Source organism: Ascaphus truei, unplaced genomic scaffold (assembly GCF_040206685.1).
Source record: "Ascaphus truei isolate aAscTru1 unplaced genomic scaffold, aAscTru1.hap1 HAP1_SCAFFOLD_1165, whole genome shotgun sequence".
In the NCBI taxonomy this organism is placed as follows: Eukaryota; Metazoa; Chordata; class Amphibia; order Anura; family Ascaphidae; genus Ascaphus; species Ascaphus truei.
Window position 1 is genome coordinate 33,760 of NW_027454034.1, and position 21,680 is coordinate 55,439.

Below are 21,680 nucleotides of genomic sequence, written 5' to 3' on the forward strand. Positions count from 1 at the left end.
TACCCATCAAGTGAATGGGCCGGAAGGAGCCTTATGGCATAGCACAGCTTAGTAAATGTGGTCCTCAATCCATTCCTGCCGACATTGCCTTTTTAAAACAAGTTGTGTCATTGCCACTTTAAAAAAAAAAAAAAAAACACGGATATTCCTTTTCCCTCCCTCCTCCCCCTCCCCTCCCTCCTCCCCCTCCCCTCCCTCCTCTCCCTCCCCTCCCTCCTCTCCCTCCTCCCCCTCCCCCTCCCCCTCCCCTCCAACCCTCCCCTCCATAAACTCTGCAGGAACAACAACTTGTACAGTAGAAGGTAATACATATCTCCGACAAGCTACAGTAGCATTTGTAGAGGAGCCACAGGGGCAAGGTTTGGAAAGTTACAAAAAGTGCTGCTTTTGTTTTTTTTCAAGGGATAGAATAAAACTTCCTTAAAACTGGGTGACCTTTCTCCTGAAGATAGAGAAGCACAGTAGCGTCTGGCACTGGTAGACACGACAAGAAACGTAACTTTGTAGGATAATTGTGCTGGGACTTGCCCAATCTAGCTGAAGTAGAATGATGTACTAAGGTGGATGTACGGTACATCAAAGCTTTTTCTATTAAACTACTTCCCCCCCTCTAATGATTTCTATTTACATCTTTATTTAATGTCTCTCAGTATTTTCTCCCCTTTTCTCTCTCTATTATGTTTTATAATTCTGACTTCATGTTAATTGTTGTCTATTAATGGCAGGGGTTTGAGAAACAATATAAAAATAACGTTTTGGTTACCATATTGTAAGGACTTAGAGCAAGTTACACAGAGCTCTCGCTAGTTAATATTGTCATATTTTTTTTCCTGCACAGAGCATTGCGTTATTACAACGACCATTAGTGATAATTATATAAGGTTGTTAATGTTAACATAGAAACTTAACGTTACATTACTTAAGTCATACCTTACTTAGAGCAGGGGTGCGCAAACTTTTCTCCCTGCGCCCCCCTGCTTGACCAAGCTCTCGGGGGCAGGAACACACCTTCCATTTATACCAGTAGCCCTTAGCAATTATTTTTTTGGATTGAGTTTCTCTTCCCTTGTATTAGCAATGCTGTGTAAGCACCATGTAATAATAAATAATTTGGTCATGGAGTTGATTATTCCATAAGCAGATGTCAAGCTGCGCTCATTTTTCATTTAACCCTGTTGATATGTGTGATTGCTAACAGCACTATATATCAGTGGTAGGCAATTTGATATTCTTCATACGGCCCTTGAGCCCAAAAAGGGGCCACACATTATATATGTTACACAGGCAGAGGAGACGTTGCAGCCGTGGGTAGTCGGCTGCATGATTCCGGCGCGATGGTGAATACTGTCCCACTCTTCTTGGCCCGTAATATAGGGGGACGCGCTTGCTGCGCCGTGCGCGCGCGGCACTTATAATTGGCTGTGGTTAGCCAGCCATTCTATAGTAGGGCCGCGCGCGCATGGCAGTGAGCGTGGAGCCGGCCAATCGGGGGGAAGACTGTGAAAACTATGTTTTCACCCCGCTACCGCGTGTATGTATGTGTATATATATTTATCAAAGTTGCACAATGTTAATAAATTTATTCTCACATGTATTTCTTTTTTTTTTTTTAATCAGCGCTATGAGAGGGGGTCATCCTGATTCGGGATTCTTGTAGTTTTAACCTCAAATCGGGTTCATATATGATGTCTTCAGAAGCATCTTTTCTCAGGCTCAGATATTGATACAGATATTGATATTGCACCCAATCCTCTGCCTGGATATGACCCTGGTTTCCAGCTCACTGAAAGGAGTCTTCTTGGAGTAAACTAGCAAACCATGTATAACGTAGAGTGCTCCAAGCTAACGATCTACTGAAGCCAGAAGGGAGTTCTCAGAAGGGAATCATTACCTCTAGCTCTGTTAGGACAGTGTTTAGAAGTTGGGAAGTGTGGAGTGAGGAGAAAAGCTCCATTGACTCTAATTACTCTCTCTGCATAGAGGTAGAAGACAGGCATATAGTGGAAAGGAAAGAGAAAAGAGGAAGAAAGTCATGGACCCAGGGAGGAGAAGAAAAGGAGGGCAAGACAGCGAAAGAATACAGACTGAAAGATATGGATAATACATTGAGTACAAGTCATGATGACAATAGTAAATTTCTTCTGAAAACAAAGAACATTTTAAAAATTATTATATAATATACACACACATCTTCCCCAGTGACACGCAAACACACAGACCACTTCAAAGTGATACACACAGTTACCCAGTGACACACACACACTGACAGCTTCCAAGTGACACACACACACACACTGACTGCTTCCCAGTGACAAACAAACACAGAGAGACAGCTACCCAGCGACACACACACACAGTACCCTTCCAAGCCTGTCGCTCACAGCATCACGGACCGTACACACAAAACGTGTGCGTTACGTGCACAAGTGTTAGCACAGGCACACGAGCCTTACACTGGGAAATAGTGATTAACACAGCAGAGGAGCAGGGCTGTATTTATCAGCGCACTGTGATTAAGCAGCTGAGGGACATTGCTGCCCCTGAACGAAGCTGGGAGAGAGGGTAGAGCATGCTACTGTAGGGGGCTTCATGTGAAGACCCCGGGAGCCGCCTGTTGCCTACCAATGCTATACACAATGTAACATGATGTTTCAAAACACATTCCTTCATCTTTTATGCCAAATTTTAATGTCCAAAATCTGGCATCTAATAATCAAAATAAAATATTGTTTTACCCTGAAAATGGTTCTTGTGATGATTGAAATTTTGGCTGATTAAAAATAGGATTCATCATTTTAAAACAGACGCTTTTCCAATATGTGCAGCTGTAGTGTATGTATAAGAATCTGGGGTCAATGAAAGTTATCTATTACATTCATATCTCGAAAGCAGAAAACAGCACCTATAATCATTGATTTGTGCTCTTTGACTATGGAGTTTGAACCTTTCTGGCTGCGCACATAACACAGTAATTACAAGATTCTCTCATTGTACTGGTTTCACAGGTCCACTGTCATTCTCATAAAATATGGTAGACTCTGCCAGCAAACTCAAGTGGGGTGCGTGGAATTCTACAGGACTGTTATCCAAGGTAAGACCGTGAATGCTGGTTTCATACTATGAAGCTGTAATCTTAGAACGGCAGTGTGCCACTGGCCCAGGGATGAATAGATGATAATGTCATATGCCTGACACTAACCATGTAAGGCACTACTGTATTTGGCATGGGCACACAGAAAATTGCTTGCAGTAACCAATTTTTCTAATTACTTTTAGTGTTAGATATTGCTACATAATACGAGCCTAGCAAATGAGGTATAAACTCAAAGAAAATATTGCGCAGTAGGGATTTACTCCAGTTTAGTGTTAATGATATCCTAAAAAAAGGTGAAGGTACAATGTTCTTCAGTTATTGGTAGGAGAGAGGTATCACCTATCTGCTCAATCTGCTCAATCCTCCTTATCACTTCTTGCCCTCCTATTTCTCTGTCACATTTTCTTTAGTCCAACGTCAACAACCCAAACCAGGAAAATAAAAGTAGCCACAACAAGGTTTTGTTAATTACTTAGATGGTTTTTATCTCCTTGTAGAACTCCGCCTGTCTCTAATCAGGAAGCAGACCCACAGGGCTGACGTAGGGATGCCAATTAACCGACCAGAGCCCAGGGACAGAGTCCTGTTAGAGTATCTGCGGTCGGTAAGCAGGCAAACGGTCAGGGCAGGCGGCAGTGGTGCAGGACCCAGGTGACAGGCAAAAGATCAGGGCAGACGGAAGGCAGCGACATCGGGGTCACAGTCTGGGGTCAGCAACAGGATTTCAAAATGAACAGTGAAGCCACAGGGATAGGCAAGCTACAGCAACAGGCTGGTCTCTGGAACAGTGATGCCACAGGGACTGGCAAGCCACACGGAAGGCTCAGGAGCTAGAGCCCAGGATGGCCAGGAACACAACTAAATGTATACAATGCTCAGACAGGCTGGAAATCACTGGCTGCTGTTTAAGCCCTTGAACAGGTGCAGCCAATGTAGCAGGCTGCCAGTAATCAAAAAGGCCACGGAGATAGACCCCGATTTACAAGCGAAACCCGAGGTGATTAATCTGTCCTAAATGCCCCTTAATACTGAAATACATCTCAAAGTTCTATCCAGAGGACTTTACTTCCCCCCCCCCCCGCTGCTGCATTGGACCACACGTAAACTTATTTCGCATAAATTCTTTTATGAGGTGTCAACAGCTGAAATATAAGGACACTCCTGGAGAAAACTGCTTCACATGTCCACAAGATCTCAATAGCTTGTTAGATGAGAACGAGAACTTTTTTACAACCTTGTCCAGTTCTTAAATAATTGTACACTTTAAGGGGTTTGTGCTCTCCTTCCCCCTTTGGGATCCCTTTTATATAATATTTACATTTACACAGAATTTAAATTCAGAAAAAAAATTGAACTGAAGAGGATCACTCGTATCATAAAATGCCCTACCTTAGGTGGAAGAAAGCAACAAGATAACCCCAAGGGATTACATGCAAGAGATATGATAACCCTGTGCTGCAAAACATTCTCAAGAGTGATGCAAATTTGTTCTGTCGTTTGTGTTGCATTTTAGGACAATGATAGGCAGCGGAATGTCAAACTTGTGTCCAGTTTGGTCATTTCTGAGCGCTTCAACCAGGAGCATTCAGTATCCAGGAGCAGCCATCAAAAGTATGAAACATTGCAGATCACCTGCCAAGACAATATTACTAAAATAATAATGAACCGGCCAGAGAAAAAAAACGCTGTCAGTACTAAGGTAAAGTAGTTTTTATCTGCATTCAGTCAATTCTAGCACCTGACATATTGCAAGCTTCTGTGTAAATCCATTGCTTTTCTTGTTGTTTTTTCTTGGTTGTATATTTTACCTTGCATTATAAGTAGTAAGGATGGGCATGTTCGCAAGTTCGAAATCTGAACTGCAAAGCTTGTTCGGATGTTTGAGTTGAACTTCAGAATGCCTGATGATGTTATACACTGGACGCACAGGTTTAGTTAGCAGCTGAGGGAAAGAGCAGAGAGAGAGAGTAAGTGTGATATTTAAACAATAATCGGCGAAGAACAGGGCATTACTGGCCAATAATGCCCTGGCTGGAAGAGTTGAAGGCCCGAGGCGATGCCTAAGGCCGCGCTTATAGTGCCGACGATGGCGACGCAACGTCGCCCGAAAACAAATACATTGCCGCCGCCGCGTGCGCTTATAGTGCACGCGATGGCGAAAAGCGACGTCGCCGTCGCGAAAACCTGAAGCCAGCAAAATTTGATTTTTCAAGGGCCGTCGCGTCACGTGACGGCCCTTGAACAAATCAAATTGCCGGAATCCCGCGACCCAGCCGCCTGGCGAAACATAACTTTCGCCGGTGGCGACGGGTGACATCAGCCGCCGTGTCGCCGTCGCCAACGACAGCACTATAGGCACGGCCTAAGGACTTTAACCCAGCCAGGGCATTATTGGCCAGTAATGCCCTGTTCTGAGGGGATTATTACTATTATAGGCTAAATGTAGGCTTTTTTTCATAAATAAGACACTTTTGTAGACAGTAGTTATATAGATTTTTTAAATTAAAATAAAATGGTAAATACATTAAAGCACCTCTATATAAACTTATACTGCAGCTATCTATATCCACACACTGCCGCCCCCTCTGTGTACACACACACACACACACACACACACACTGTAGCTACATCCAAACTCTGCTGCTGCTACACAAACACACAGCACAACAGCACCACACATACTGCAGCTCTACACACACACACACACACAGCTGCTACATACAAACTCTGCAGCTACACACACACACACAAACTGCAGCTACACACACACACAAACTGCAGCTACACACACAAAATTCAGCTACACACACACACACTAGATAGACAGAAACTGCAGCTACAAACAAACGCTACAGACAGACACTCACTTTGCAGCTCTCCCTCCTCAACTCAAAGTGGAGCTGTGTTCACGGAGGGAGGGGGAGGAGTCACTGCCTGCTGCTGCCTCCTGACCAATCCCTTGCCTTGTCTGAGAGCTGTTCCTGCCTCCTGACCAATCCCCTGCTGTAACGGGAGACCAGCACTTTTAACACATTAATACCCGGATCCTTTGATTGAGCAAAGCGAAGAGGTAAAATAAATTGTGATTTATTTACAAAATTAACACACACATTAGTTTACAATTACACTCAAAATACACTTACTTGGACAGGGGCAAACGAAAAATCTTGTTCCCAAAATGAAATATTTAGAATTAGAGTCTCTAGGCACAATTTCCCAGGAGCGGGAGTTGTGCGCAAATAGAGCTGGAAACAGTCTTTGGACAGTGGCGCCTCTCGCAACCGCTGTTACTCCGCCAGAGCTGCTTCCTTCGTTCTGCCGCTGTGGTATTGGTTCTGGAACCCTTAGTTCGTACAAACTCTTGAAGCTTGCACAAATCTTTGTTACGATGTTAAATCTTAGATGGAACTGGTTCCCAATGGGCTGCAGGGTTTCTTATGCGCTAAACAGACCTATACTTAACCCGTGCAGCCAATCTACTCTGTGGGAATAATATTCCCCACCTATCCTGGAGTTGCCAATACTTTGCAAAACCTGGCAGAGTGCTTCTTAGTTTGCTAAGGGCATGTGCCAACCTCGCACCTTTGCCACTTAGCATACCCGACCCCCTTCCCCTGGCGATATTTTGTCTGAGCTGGCCGGACATCTGGCCCATTTGCACGGACACTACAAAGATGGGGAATACTTGAATTACCCCTCCCACTTAACACTCTGGTGAGTGGGAGCCTTTCAACTATGGACTCTTTCCAGGCATCCTGGCATCAAACCAGCGGGATTCTTTAGAAGTCCATGGTTTAATATGCGCCGTTACCTTGCAGGAGTTTCCTGCCATACATTTCTAAACGACAGTACTTACAAATTAAGCGTTCCCTCTGTCTCTGGCGTGTTAGATGAAAATCCCCATATGCCTAACATGTTGGTACAATTAAAATAGGGGGACTTTAATTCATCAATTTTTATATAACTTATACAAATTGTGCGATAGGATATTTCCTGATTTTACTCGAACAGTGCACACAGCAAATCTCACGGCGCTAGGAGCTTCTTAGCGAAAGTTAGCAAACAGCCGCCTGCTACTGGGTTTTAAAACAATTTTTCCTTTCATGCGCTTACACGAAAACACTGCCACAGTTATACACATAATCTTAAAAATGTCACGCCTGTATGCCCGCAGACCTGGCTAGACCCCAGTACTGAGGTGGGAACGGTATCATACCACACACCCACATCAGTGGGAGCAAGCCCGGAGTGTGGTATAGCATTGCTGGGCCTGTTGGAAGAGAGTTAGTATGATACTTGCAACGCTTGGGGATGTCCGTAAGAATAGTCGTGTCCGTGTGCCAATGTCCAGGAGTCCAGAGGGTAGAATCGTCAGAGTACAAGCCAGGTCCTAGGAAGCCAGAGGTAAGCGAAGTAGTATACGTAGCAAGGTTCACAGGGGTACCAGAGAGCAGAGTAGTCCAGGACAAACAGGGGTCGTAAGCCAGGGAAATCCAAGATAACACAGGAGCAGGAAACAGCAGAGACACAGGGGAAGCACAGCATAGGTCGGGTACACACAGGGAAACAGGAACTATGCAGAGCGAGGAAGAAGTGGACAGACAGGGGTAATAAAGGAGGGAACACCAGTAGGAAAGAGGGGAGGAGTAGAGAGCAAAGTGGGAGACAATAGGGAGAGAAGAGGAGGAGACAGGGGAATGGCCTGCAGGGTTTGGGAGGCGAAGACATGACAGCCAGGATAAGAGGAGCATGTGCGCGCGCCCTCTGTAAGGTGGGGGTGCGCGCGCACAGGCTGCAGCACAGAGACGTCCCGCAAGGAGTGAGGGAAAGAAGCAGCAGGGGAACATAGCTCAGAGGAGAGGCGTGCGCGCGCGCCCTCCGTGGGCAGAGGAGACGCACGCACCGGCTGCACCAAGGAGACGGCCTGCAGGGACCAAGAGGAGGGGACAGACGGTTCACGGCGCCCAGAGGAGGAGCGTGTGCGCGCGCCCTCCGTGAGTTGTGAGGGCGCACGCACCGGCCGCGTCACCAGGCGCGCGGAGTGCCGTGCCGCGGGTACCACGCTGGAAGAAGGTAAGGGAGTGGGGGAAACAGCTGGGGAAGGTTACGCGGGCACTGCGGGAGAGAGGGAGCGGGGAGCATCATAGCAGGACTCAGGGACCGCGTGGGTATGCGAGACCTGCGGGGGACGCCTTGCGGCAATGGGAGAGAGGTAGAAGGCAAAGGAGAGGAGTGGGAAGGAGCTGAGGGAGTGACAGGAGATGGGAGAGAAGGACAAGGAGGGGAAGGAATCCCCTGAGTCGTCACAAAAAATGACTTTACTCTGAACCCCCCCCCCCTGGTTCTGGGGTTCTCGGTCATATACCAGGGGACCTGAATGTAATTCATTCCCCTGCCCAGTCTTACTATTCTGGTCTGTGCTGAAGCAGGGAAATGTCCACTGCTTAACACTCCTGGAATAATAAGACACACATATACAGTTTTATCACAAAACACAGTATTTCTTCCATGATTGGGTTGCAGAACTGACATTTTACAATTCCCCAATATGGCTCAAGGGCACCAAGCCGGGCATAATACCTTTTTATTATTGTCCTGGGTACCCCTTCACCATCACACCTGCCCTGTCTCAGAGCTGTTCTGACAAAAGGAAAAGCTGTTTGGCTAGAAATAAACAGTGGGTTAGGTTTTAACTCTAGTGGCACGTGCGCCGGGCTTCCCTCTGCTGCTGCGCACAAAAGCTGAGCAAAGCTTCCTTCCGGCACGCTGACGTCACAGAGGCCCGGCACGCACCGGCGTTGGTCAAGCTCGGTGTGGCCAAGCTCCCTGCAGAACCCGGGCCCAGGACACCTGTCCCTTCTGTACCCCCCTGTCGGCGGCCCTGATCCTGTAACCACTACTCCTCACCACTAGCATTGAGTACACTTAATTAGAGGCTTTCTTTTTCAGTTTGGTTATGTACTATTCAGTTTTCCCTTAGTGCACGTACTAGTTCACTTTCATTCCCAGGTTGAGCGAACACATCTATTTTGTTGTACATAATAATATAACACATCATGGCCATAAGCACTTCAGACATAAACAAACATTAGGAAAATGAGTCCCTGCCCCAAAGAGCTTACAATGTAAGTGGTAAGTAGGAAGAGCGAAGAGAGACAGTAGGAAGGTTTTCTGGTAAGTACATCTGCATGGGGCCAAGGCCAATGTATGGTGTACTGTATTCTATCAGCCACACTTCTATCCACATACTTCGTTAAAGAGGTGTGTTTTAAGATGGGTCTTAAAGGGGGATAGAGAGGGAGCTAGTTGGATATTGAGGGGAAAGGCCTTCCAGGGGTGTGTGGCAGTGAGTGAGAAAGGTTTTAGGTGAGATAGGGCTGTAGACACAAAAGGTGTAGAGAGAAAACATCCTTGAGAAGATTGCAAGATTTGGGCCGGTGTATAGCGAGAAATTAGGGCTGAAATGTATTGAGGTACAGAAGAGGGAATAGCCTTAAAAGTGAGGATGAAAATGTTGTGTGTAATATGGGATTTGATACGAAGCCAGGAGAGGGATTTCAGCTGAGACAGATTTAGGAGAGAGTAAAGGGATTCTAGTAGCAGTGTTTAGTATAGATGGAAGGGGAGACAGCTGAGAGGCAGGAGGGCAGACAACAGAAGGTTATAATAGGCGAGACGGGAGAGAATGAGAGCCTGCATTAGAGTTTTAGCAGTAGAGTAACATAGGAAAGGGAGCATCTTTGCAACATACTGTAGAAAGAGGCAGAAGAGCCAGTCTTGGGAGGAAGTATGAAGAGCTCTGTTTTTGACATGTTACATTTGAGTCTGCAAAGGACCATCCAGGTTGATATAGCAGAGAGACATTCAGAGACTTTGGTCTGTACAGCAGGTAGTAAGTTCAGTGGTTGAAATGAAAATGTGTGTGTCATCAGCATATAGGTGATATTTTAACCCAAGAGATGTTATACGGTCACCTAGAGATAGTGTGTAAAGAGAAAAGAGAAGTACAGACCCATAGGGTACCCCCACAAAGCGATCGAAAGAGGAGAATGAGGTGTTGGCAAAAGAGACACAAAGTACGATTAGAGAGATAAGAAAAAATCGAGGACAGAGCTTTGTTATGGATACCAAGTGTATGAAGCATGTGAAGGAGAAAAAGATGGTCCACAGTATCAAAGGCTGCAGAGATGTCAAGCAATATGAGCAAAATGCAGTGTCCTTGGTCATCTTTGGCAGCATGGACGTCATTGGTTATTTTAGTGAGGGCTGTTTCTGTGGAGTGAGCCATGCGGAAGCAAGATTGTAGAGGGTCTAGGGGAGAATATGAGGTGAGAAAAAGGAGCAAGCGAGAAAATAAAAGGCGTTCAACGAGTTTAGAGGCAAAAGGCAGGAGGGACACAGGACGATAGTTAGAGAGACAGGTAGGGTCAAGCTTGCTGTTTTTGAGTAATGGTATAGCTGTTGCATGTTTGAAGGAGGAAAAGTTACCAGAGTAGAGGTAGGAGTTGAAAATATGCGTGAGCATAGGGATTAGGGTAGGAGTGTAACAGGGACTTATCCCTGTTTAAATAAAGTAGCCTCAGAGCTCTGAGAATCCAGCAGAGAGATAGATAGTTAATTGCAACCACTCTATTAGCTAGACTCCACCTGGACTAATGAGAGCTCTGTAAAAAGCCTCATGTGAGACACAGGAGAGAGCTTCCTTAGCTCACATTTGGGCTGACATAAGGAGAAGGGGGACTGACCACAGTTTTTCCTGAGCATACAACTATGCTGACAGAGGAAAGGCCCGACTGTTATTCCTCGGAGCGGTTTGACTGCAAAAGCCTGCAGCTAGAGAACCAGATAAGACTTTCTTATACATTTGCTCCCTAAGAAAGATGATATATCTTTTTAGGACTGGAACTGGCTTAAACAGCCAGCCACAGCTTGATAGGGCATATACAGTACTGTCTAATTAGTCTCCAAAGTGGAGCAGGTTTTTCTTTTATGTTTTATGTTTACAGTGTTTAAAGGAACAGGCAATTAAGCCTTATATTCATTTTACCCTAAAACAGTCTCCATTTGCATACCTCTGCACACATCTTTTACAAGGCGCAAGAGGTTTGAGGAGATGGGAAGGAATTGGGTCAAGAGGGCAAGTGGTAGAGGGAGAAGAGGAGATCAGTAGCAAAACATCCTCCTCTGTGACCGCGGAAAAAGAGTTGAGGAACGCTGGAGTTTGGAAGAGGTGGAGAATGTGAGAAGGATACAGAGGGGATATCTTGACGTATGGAATCCACCTTTGTCTTTAAATAGTCAGCAAAGTCCCAAGGTGAAATGGAGGAAGAAAAACAGATAAAAGATGGTGGTCTGAGAAGAGACTAAAAGACAGAGAAAGATCGGCGTGTGTTAGACTTGTGCATGTTGATTAGTGAAGAAAAGTAGGTTTGTTTAGCCTGGGAGAGGGCAGACTTGAAACAGAATAGGATACATTTGTAGTGAAGGAGGTCTGTAAAGTGAGATTTCCTCCAGAGACATTCAGAGGAACAAGTGCAGGAGCGCAGCATGCGTGTGTGGCAATTTAGCCAGGGTCTGAGGTTGGAAGGGCAAGAATGTCAGCGAGAAAGAGAGGAGGATAAGGCAGAGATGTAGTTCCTGGCCAGGTTGTCAGAATCTGGAGCAAAGACAGGAATGGTAGGAGTGCAAAATGGAATCAAAAGCTGGTAGGTTAATAGAGTGCAGGTGTCTGCAAAAACAAAGGGTAGATGGAGGTGGAGAAAAGGAGAAGTGAAAGAGAAAGTTAGATGAGATGCTGGTCAGAAAGAGATTCAAAGTATGAGAGGAAGACAGAAGGGGATGAGTAGAGGTAGGTGGGTGATAGATAACCATCACGTGGTTACAATTTGAAATTACTAAAATATGTATACAGCAAAAGGTGAGATGAAGACAGGATTAAAAATGGCATACCTGAGAAGAGAAAGATGAAATCTATTGGGATCAGAAATAATCTTCCCTGTTAAACTACACACTGTAGGCCGCTTAAAAAATATCCACTTTAAGCAGGGCCTCTTTACATGTAGGCTGCTGCCACTACTTCCAGCAAGGTGAAGACTAATACTGCTGACTCACTTCCAGTCCCTAAATCTGGCTGCCACACACACTCAGATACTGTCTCTAATGTGGTGGTTATATTCCCCCTCCTCCACCCAACTAACAGCGGTAGTAGACTAACTAACCTCAACTAACTGCAGACACTAGCTCTCAGGGGAATTAGTGGGATAGTATCCTGCCCACTTTCATTTATTTCCAAATGGTGTTGGTCTGACTGGTTGTGATGGTCTGGAACTGATGAATTGTGGGTCCCTTTTCCGCTTTATCCTAACACCAGGTGCAGGAGAGCCTTTGCCATGCTCCACCTCACCCTATCCCTGCTAAATTGCCTCCTCTTACTCCCCTAACCATCCTCCTCTCCTCCTTCCATCCTCCTCTACTTCCCACAATAATAAAAACAATATATATATATATATACACACACACACAAATGAGGGGGAAGGTTAGAGAGGGGGGCAGGGAGAAGGTCAGCAGGGAGAAGGTGGGCGCTCAAAAACCCAAAGGTAATACAAATAGGGTAAATCAGGAGTAATCCATGAATTTAAAAATGTATTGGATCAGGAGGCATAAGTGTATTCAATAAAATTGGGATCAATATATATATAGATTTTAAGCTCATCTGCGCAGGGACTGTGTCTAAAAAATCCTATATGCTGCGTACTGTGCTCTATACTGCAATTGTGGAGCACTTTGAGGCCCACAGAGAGAAAAGCGCTTTAAAATATAAAGTTGTTACTATATTATTATTATTTAATGCAAAGAGAAAGGGAATCCCAAAGCAAGAAATAGGTCACACAATAAAAATATATATAGTCTTATAGTCTTGATGATGACAGGGAGAAATAAAGTCACAAAATATAGTTCAAAAGATTGAAGCCTTCAAAGTGATAGGAATAGGGACTCTGTTGCTGCAGCTTCTGAAGGGAAGGAGAGGGGGGTTCTTCAAGTTCTCTCTTAAATAAAATATTATTTATTTAAAAAAAAGTACTCTTCATTTCTGTTTTTAGATCAGCAATATTTTGTAAACCTTTCTAAAATGAGATGAAAAGAGCATTGTCCCAATTTTTGACCGTTTTAGAATTTCTAGAATATTTCAGCCACAGCCTGGCTTTATACAGTTGTAACGGGTATTCCCCCTACCCCAATTGCAGATAGAGTGCATGTGAGGGGGAACCTATATGTTACCAGGTGTGGTGCATATACCTGCAGGTTCACAGGAGGCCTGAGCCTCCGCTGATGGGAACCTGGGGTGAATCCTCTGGAACGATCTTTCTTACAGCGCCTCCACCTGTGTAGGATTCTAGGAGTGTAGAATGCACCTCACACAGGACCCGCATAAAGTAACCACATACACAGGAGTATACGTATAACCGTTTACTATATGAAGCAACAAACCATAACACATTACACATGCATCAGCAACAATAACTGTGTCACTCTGTAACACTACTCCCCAGGGGTGATAACCCCACACCATGTACCAAAGTCCCCAAATGTCATTCACTCCCACTTAGGAGTGTATACCCCGTGCCCACCACCGTGTACCCCCACACCGTGTCCACAGTATACCCCTTGTCCCGTGGTCAGCGCTGCCATTATGTGTGAATACTCTGTAGTTGGTGCACTTAATTAACAATACATGCCCAGTGCGGCTGCACCTGGGCGTTCAAAGAATCTTCAAAAAGGATCTGACGACATCTTGGGAGACGTCCGGTTCCACCAGCGCGGTGCTCAGTCAGGGCTGTATACCGGGGTATGATTCCGCTCTCTGTGGAGTAGACCGGATCCCAAGCCTCGGAATGGGAAGCGCAGCATTCGCTGTCCCTAACTGTACTGCTGACACTAAAAGGGGCAGGGTCCCTAACCTAGGCCCTGTCCCTGCAGTGACACAATCTACTGAGTGGCTCAGGGGTTAACTAGGGCCTAGGGGTCTGCTGGCCTAGTGCAGTGGGTCACTGACCCCTGCACCCTCTCCTCCTTCCCCTAGACTCTCCTTCAGCCAACTAACGTGGACTTCGCACGCGAAATGTATCAATCCCTGAGAGCAGGGAGATACTCCAGCCCTATTGGCTCCCTGGCGTCATGTGGTGCGCTCCTGGGGCTCATGGGACATGTAGTCCCTTCCAAGAGCCTTCCCTGGTAGGCTAGTGCAGCGCGCGCGATCACTGCGCATGCGCAATGCCTCTGATCGCTGTCGCATCTCCTTCCTGCACTGCGCATGTGCGAAGAACAACATGGCGGCGCCTTGCACTATCGGGCCGCCGCGGAGCCACAGGAGCGCTCCCTGCTCGGCCCCCACCCTTCAGAAATGCTGGCGGGTCCGCCGCTTGGCTCCGACGGCACTCACCCTTGCCCCTGACAGCGGAGGTAAAGGGGGTCCGGGGCTACACAGTATTGACACGAATGTACCAATGTTTATACCTGCATGATTTACTGTAACTAACCTGTGTCAGGTATGTACTGGAACAAGTTTATTTAAATCTCTATATAATATTTACATCAGAGATATAGCCAAGTCATATTTCTGTAGTAGAATGATGTTGTGGATCTATAGTGAACTTTTAGACAAACGTGTTTTCCTCCATGAAGAATTCATGATGAAATAAAAGTTATAGTAAACACACACGTACAGGTGTTCTGATTATTAAACTTCTGTAGATTGCAAATTTTCTTGCAACAAAACTAAAGTATGCATATAGCTACCAAATTCTGTTTTTTTTTTTTCTTCTTTTTTCTATGCAGATGTACAATGAAATTATAGAAGCACTTGAAGATGCTGGAAGAGATGATTCGGTTCTAACTGTCTTAACAGGTACAGTTGTAAGTAACCAACTCTGATGTACTGTATAATGGTTAGTCATATACAGTCTTAACAATGTCAAAGCCCAAACCCACTACATTATATATGTACCCCTGTATATATGTAGCCCCGGTCCCCTTGAGCTTCCCGAGATCCCCCTGCTTGCGGTCAGCGCAGTCGCGAGTGCCGCCGGAGCCAGCGACAGACCCGCCGGCTGCTTGCAAGGGTGGGGGCCGGAGCAGGGAGCGCTCCGAGGCTCTGCGGCACACCCGGCTAGCGGGGGCCGCCATTGTGTCTGCTCGTGCATGTGCAGTGGTCGCGCATGCGCAGAAGGTGTGCAGGAGTTGCGGCGGCCATTAACAAGTCGCGCATGCGCAGAGGAATCGCGCACACGGCCCCAATGTATCTGTAGCCTCTGCGGGACTACAAGTCCCATGAGGCTTAGGGCCAAAGACACCAGGTGTCCCAGAGTGGCCAATGAGAGGCCAGGATTTCAGAGAGGGGATATAGATACTTTTCGCAGGGTTTGGAGAACGGCAGTTGGAGCTGGGAGCAGGAAGGGGGAGGAAGGGTGTAATGAGCAAGTTGCCCTTACACCAGGTCAGGTCACCCCCAGGCCCCAGGTAGGTCCCACTCCCCACTAGGTTAGTGGGTAAGGCATAGGGAAGGCCCCTTAGGTAGGGACCGTGCCCTTAAGTGTGGGTAGTCTTGTCAGGGACACAGCTGCAGTGCTGTGTGCTCTGACAAGGAGAGGCTGAATTGCGGGAGGAGGAAAGGGAAGCGTGGGGGAGAGGCCACATTAGCAGAAGGGAACCGGAGGGCAAAGGAAGAGGTAGGGTGGGTGCATGGGGTCCGTGACCCACCTGCATAGGACAGATCTTCCCTGAGGGCCCAAATAGATTCCCTAAGTCACCGTAGGTTGCAGACTGCAGGGAAGCCCTATAGTGATAGGCACATCATCCCCTTACTGAATAAACAGCTAGGGACAAGTGTGCAGAGTTGCGGTTGCTGCAGTCATCTGGGACCAGGTTGCTGAGCATCGCGACATCAGACCAACTGCGCTGGTTCGGCGGATCCTTTTCGAAGCTGTTACCGGTCACCGAAGGTATTTACAACAAGTGCACCAACACCGGTCAACAGGCGCTGATCCCGCCTTAGGGAACACTCTTTGGGGACACTAAGTGGAGTGGCCAAAGGACTGAGCCTATATTCATATTGCAGTACATGGACACGGTGTGTGGGCACGCGGTGAGGGGACAGAGACGTTACTCCCTATGAGAGTGGCCGAGGCACTAGAGTCATAGTACAAGTTAATGAGTGTGTATTGGCATATAAAGTATAAGGGTTATTCTGTGCGTTCAGTAAAACAGTTCGAGCATTCAAATAGCATGTGTGTTGTTATGTTTCTTGCCCAGGGGAATCTTACATGATGGTGATCCTGGGTAAGTGTTACCCCAGGCTCCCAGCTAGCGGAGGCTCAGATCTCTTGGAGCCACAGGTGTGTGCAGTGCCCATAGTGTCTTTAGAGCGTCAGAAAAAGGGATACATTTGGAGGCGCTGCTGAGATCTCAGACCTGGGGTGCCCTTTTTTTTCTCAATTGTGTTTATACGTTTTCACCATGTTTGTTATGCCCTCAAGGCCGGAGAGTCCTTTCCGTGTAAATATTAATTGGGGGGCGCACCTAAAACCGCGTCCCCTGATATGGCAGGAGAGCCCATGTGCTGACTGCCAGCCTGCACAGAAAAATGTTGCAAAATTCTGTCCAGGACTGGCGGGAAAACCAGAGCCCCCCACAACTTGAGTGGCGCAGAGCCGAGCCAGGACCACTCCCTCATAGAATGTGCCTCTCCTCTGCATGACAAGTGGAGAGTGTACGAGGAACTGCAGTCAGCAGATTCTGTCCTTCATAATAGAAGTATAAGATGCAGTAAATCACACCCTCAAGTGTATGGAGCCTGGCTATCAACGAAGAGGAACGTACCCTTTCTTTTGTGTCCGTGCATACAAAATTTATTGAATCTGTCTGCTGGTATGAACTATGACCCCGACCTGCTGCTATTAGACTACAAGGAGGTGTTCATAGAAGGGATAAGGTGTCTACGCTACTCTTGTGTCACGTGACTTCCCAGGTGGTGAAATGACTTGGGTACCCCAGTGTACCTGCTGCGGAGTACAGTTCCCAGAACCCACCAAGAAGGGTGCGATTGGCCCCTCCACCAGGGGGAGTGAGCACATTGAGCAGCCATCAGCCATGGCGAAGCGCAAGGAGTGAATGTACCCTTTCTTCTTTTTCCGTGCTTACAAAAAGTCTTGAGTATATATGATGGTATGGACGCCAACTTATTTCTGCGACCCATAGATGCCCAGATGACACAGGTGGGCGAGGAGGTGGGCATACAATGTGCCAGTATCCAGTGTGTCTGTCCATTTGGTGCCTTGACCTGGGGACCCCAGTGTGCCTGATGCGGGGCACAGTTCCTGCTTCCCAAGCTGCTGCAGCCTACAGAAACCGCAGAGGAAGAGGCGGTCGACCTCAATACTGGACCGGTCAATGCTGAGGCCTCAGAGGACCCGTGTGTCCAAACCAATGCTGCAGACACTGTTTCAGACCCCCTCAAAGGGGACATCCTAGTGCTAGAACAGGAACCTCTGATGGCGAGACCCGTAGAGAAAGAGGCGCCCGACGTCTCTACCCAGGCAGTCAACGCCGCTGCTAGCCAACCTACCTCAGCTATGGAGGTTGTAGAGGGCCTGTGTGCCCAAATGTACATTCTAGACTCAGGTCCCGAGCCGGAGGCACCGAAGGCAGAGTCACAGATGTCGGAACCCCAGATGTCGGTTCCAGATCCGATTCCCGAGTCGGTTCTAGAGCCAGAACCAGCTGAGAAAGGTGCGATTGGCCTCCACAGCGGGGGGATCGATGCTGTTAACCCCCCTTGCACACCCATGGAGGTTTTGGAGGCCCTGTGTGCACTGACTACGGTTCTAGACTCTGCTCTAGAACCGCAAGATTTTTGAGGTACATTAACCAAAATGGACACCTGCGACGCTGTGGTCGCACCGAGTCAATGCGCTATAACAGATGTTCCAGGGGGTCCATGCACCCCGGTTCTAGACTCAGTTCCACCCCCAGAACCGCAGATTCCAGAATCACAGGGTAAGGTGTCTATATCCCCATCCTCTCTTGGTAATTCCAGCGACCCACAACTCTTGGTGATGCGCCTGCCGGCGGACCACTCAAGTGTAGCTGAGGACAACGGGCTGATTGCCCCATATACTGCGGACTCTGCTGTGGGCCCGTGGGCCCTACTGTGGCCGGTCCGGTCTGCCACGATGGTATCATCGGTCCCAGGCTTGGGATCAATACCTGCCAACGACGACAGGGGCGAGTTGACTGCCCCAAGGGTGTCGGGTGTGAGCTCCCCGGTGATCACGGAGCATGGTGGCTCCAAAGGTAGGGTCACCCGGGCGATGGGCTCACCTCGTCAACGCGTCCTGGTGGAGGTGTCTCCCCTAGAAGATCTCTGCAGACCATGGAGCAGATTTGACCTCATCAAGGTATCCCGTACAGCGGCCATGAGCGACGCTTACTCCTACACGTGGAATCTCCAAGCTTTTTCGCCTCAAGACATGTGCCTGCACGTAGACATTGTGATGTCTCCAGAAGACGTCACCGCTAAAGAGATTGCTGGAGCGAACCAAGACTGTGCTGTGACTGCTCTGGTAATTATTGCCTCCTTCATGCGCACGATGGAGCGCCTCATTCACCATGTGGTGGACCGAGGAAAAGAGCACGACCTCCTGGCCTACCTCATCCATGCCACGGATGGCTGGGTAAATGTCTGGCACCAAGACCCCTTACTATTCCTTCTACCAGGGGGAGGAGATGGTTTGGGATTAGAGACTGTAGCCCCCGATCATGAGCTCCAAAAGATTCCCAAGAGTCAATCACTCAGTCAGTTAGAGGTACCCCACTATGAGACTCAGCTGGCCTTGGGTATCAACGTGATTATGTTGGGTACCGTTGAACAAGTGCATGTGATTTGCTGTATAACCTATGCAATGCATTTTTCATTATATAACTCTCTGTTATATGTCTGCTATGCAAGCGAGGTTGTTGGGATTTTACCAGGGGGAGTGTGTAGCCTCGATCCTCTTGAGCTTCCCGAGTTCCCCCTCCTTGCGGGCAGCACGGTCACGAGTGCCGCCGGAGCCAGCGACGGACCCGCCGGCTGCTTGCAAGGGTGGGGGCCGAAGCAGGGAGCGCTCCGAGGCTCTGCGGCGAACCCGGCTAGCGGGGGCCGCCATTGTTTCTGCTCGTGCATGCGAGGGGTCACGCATGCGCAGAAGGTGTGCAGAAGTTGCGGCGGCCATTACCAAGTCGCGCATGCGCAGAGGAATCGCGCACACGGCCCCAATGTATCTGTAGCCTCTGCGGGACTTCAAGTCCCATGAGGCTTAGGGCCAAAGACACCAGGTGTCCCAGAGTGGCCAATGAGAGGCCAGGATTCCAGAGAGGATATAGATACTTTTCACGGGTTTGGAGAACGGCAGTTGGAGCTGGGAGCAGGAAGGGGGAGGAAGGGTGTAAGGGCTCTTACACCAGGTCAGGTCACCCCCAGGCCCCAGGTAGGTCCCACTCCCCACTAGGTTAGTGGGTAAGGCATAGGGAAGGCCCCTTAGGTAGGGACCCTGCCCTTAGGTGTGGGTAGTCTTGTCAGGGACACAGCTGCAGTGCTGTGTGCTCTGACATGGAGAGGCTGAATTGCTACATCCCAAATCATAAATTATTTTGTTGTTACTATATGAATTTTCTCTGTTTTTGTCTGTTTTTTGTCTGTTTATTCTTCTCATAAGTATGGGTCGTTTAGTTTAATCCTTTGGCAAAACATTTCAAGCCTGCAACCACATTAAGGTAGATCCTGACAGCAGGTCCTACACCACCAATGTTATACTGTGTTCTTTGTATTTCCTCCACTACATAGAGATACAAAACCATAATATAGCCAATAGCATGAGATGCATGACCTTTGCTGTATATATATTTTTTTGCACTTTATTTCTTAGATATTTTTTTTCACTATATTTATTAGGGCACTTCAGTTTTGTAACCAATTATAACTGCACTATAGCTCACACACAACACATATAGTTCTCCTAAATAGTAACCCCTGAGGCACCACATACGTCACGCATCCAGTGCTGTTGCCTATAGTGTTGTTTTGTTTCCTCTTCTGTCTATGCAGTGGAAGAAATACAAAAGATACAGTATAAAATTGGTTGTGCTGGAGCTGCTGATAGGGTCTACCTTGATGTGGTTGCAAGAACAGAAGAGAATAGACTGAAAAATCAATTAATTAAAGGAACATTGCAAAAATCCTAAAATTAAAAAACATGTTCAGGGAATAGGGTAAAAGGGGACGATAGACAGCACTCTGATAGTGTTAAATGTATGCAATTGCAGGGTGCATGGAACAAAAGGGGACCCTTATTCCCCTGTATAGTACTAACAAATCTACGTAAGTACCAGCACTCACTGTTTAATAGCTAAATGATGAAAACAGTTGTAATGCAGAATAAACATTTAATAATAAAACGAACCAGAAATAAATCAAATGTGTTTGCAGAAACCAGTATCACAAATGGGCATGTCACAAAGTGAGGGATGGGGGGGGGGGGGAGGAAAGGGGGAAGAAACATGAAACACAAGGAATATACACAAAAAACGGAGAACAGAAAGTATGCTAGGGGGGCGACGTTTTGAGGGACTACCTCTTCATCTGGCCCATTCCCCCTGGTCCAGAAGGTCCCAGAGGTACTTCCCTAAGCCTCCCTTCCCCTATAACTGGTCAAATCAGACATCCCTGAAAATAGATAGCAAACATACAGTGTAGGCTAAATACAGTTAAACAGCTAATAGCAGGGCAGCAAGAATCCACTAAAGTCAATGCCAGTAGTTCAAGTACCACAAGAAACTGTAGGCGAGCACAAGGAGCAGAGCCACAGAGGGTTTGATTACTGTCTTCATTTGCTATTCCCATTAAGCTTTCATTGACTGTTGTGGACTCCTGGAGCTTCTTTGCAAGCTGCTTTCTTGCAAGCTGTGTTCAGCCTTTACTGTACCATTGCCCACAGTTCCTTGTGGTACTTGAACTACTGGCATTGACTTGTATTATCAAAATATTTTACACAATATAAAATGTATATTGTAGTGCAAGTGCCCAGCTAGTCCTGGGCAACTCATGACTAGTTATTAATATAATAGTTATGGGGGGGGCGTGGGAGAGGCATGAGTCCGTGCCCCATAGGGGCATTTACACATTTTAGCAGGATCATACATTGAGCAAAAAATGTAAGTGAAATAAATTGTAAATTTATTCGCAGGAAAAGGCAGACACACAATGATACACAAACTACATAAGACAAGACACATTTACTGGGGGTCTGGGGTACAAAACTAGACTTTCCCAGTTGCAGGGGCTCCTAAATAAGAAGCTTACCCTGACGTGACGTAGCCTGGAACTCAAATCGGCATGAAGTTCCATACGCCACCGCTCCCTTCTCTCCAGAGGACTTGAATCTGCTTGACCGGGACTTAGCTCCAAACGTCCTGGAACTAAAATCAGCTTGAAATCCCAGCCACGACCGCTACGTTCCTTTATGAGAACTTGGTGCCATTCGTGCAAGCGCAT

At 47.2% G+C, this 21,680-nt stretch overlaps 1 protein-coding gene across 5 annotated transcripts in view; it reads left to right on the forward strand.

Moving 5' to 3' along the window:
• Positions 1 to 240: 240 nt before the first annotated feature.
• Positions 241 to 21,680, forward strand: part of LOC142475336 (enoyl-CoA delta isomerase 2-like) — a 43,181-nt gene continuing 21,741 nt past the window's right edge. For 3 of the 5 annotated variants that reach the window (XM_075581252.1, XM_075581256.1, XM_075581255.1), the window contains exons 1-4: positions 256 to 301; positions 2,996 to 3,091; positions 4,608 to 4,793; positions 14,930 to 14,999. In XM_075581252.1, the coding sequence (XP_075437367.1) occupies positions 3,029 to 3,091; positions 4,608 to 4,793; positions 14,930 to 14,999 (319 nt within the window). In that variant the 5' untranslated portion in view covers positions 256 to 301; positions 2,996 to 3,028. Of the gene's footprint in view, positions 303 to 331; positions 561 to 2,995; positions 3,092 to 4,607; positions 4,794 to 14,929; positions 15,000 to 21,680 lie in introns of those variants that run through there. The other 2 variants (XM_075581253.1, XM_075581254.1) reach the window with 2 other exon arrangements.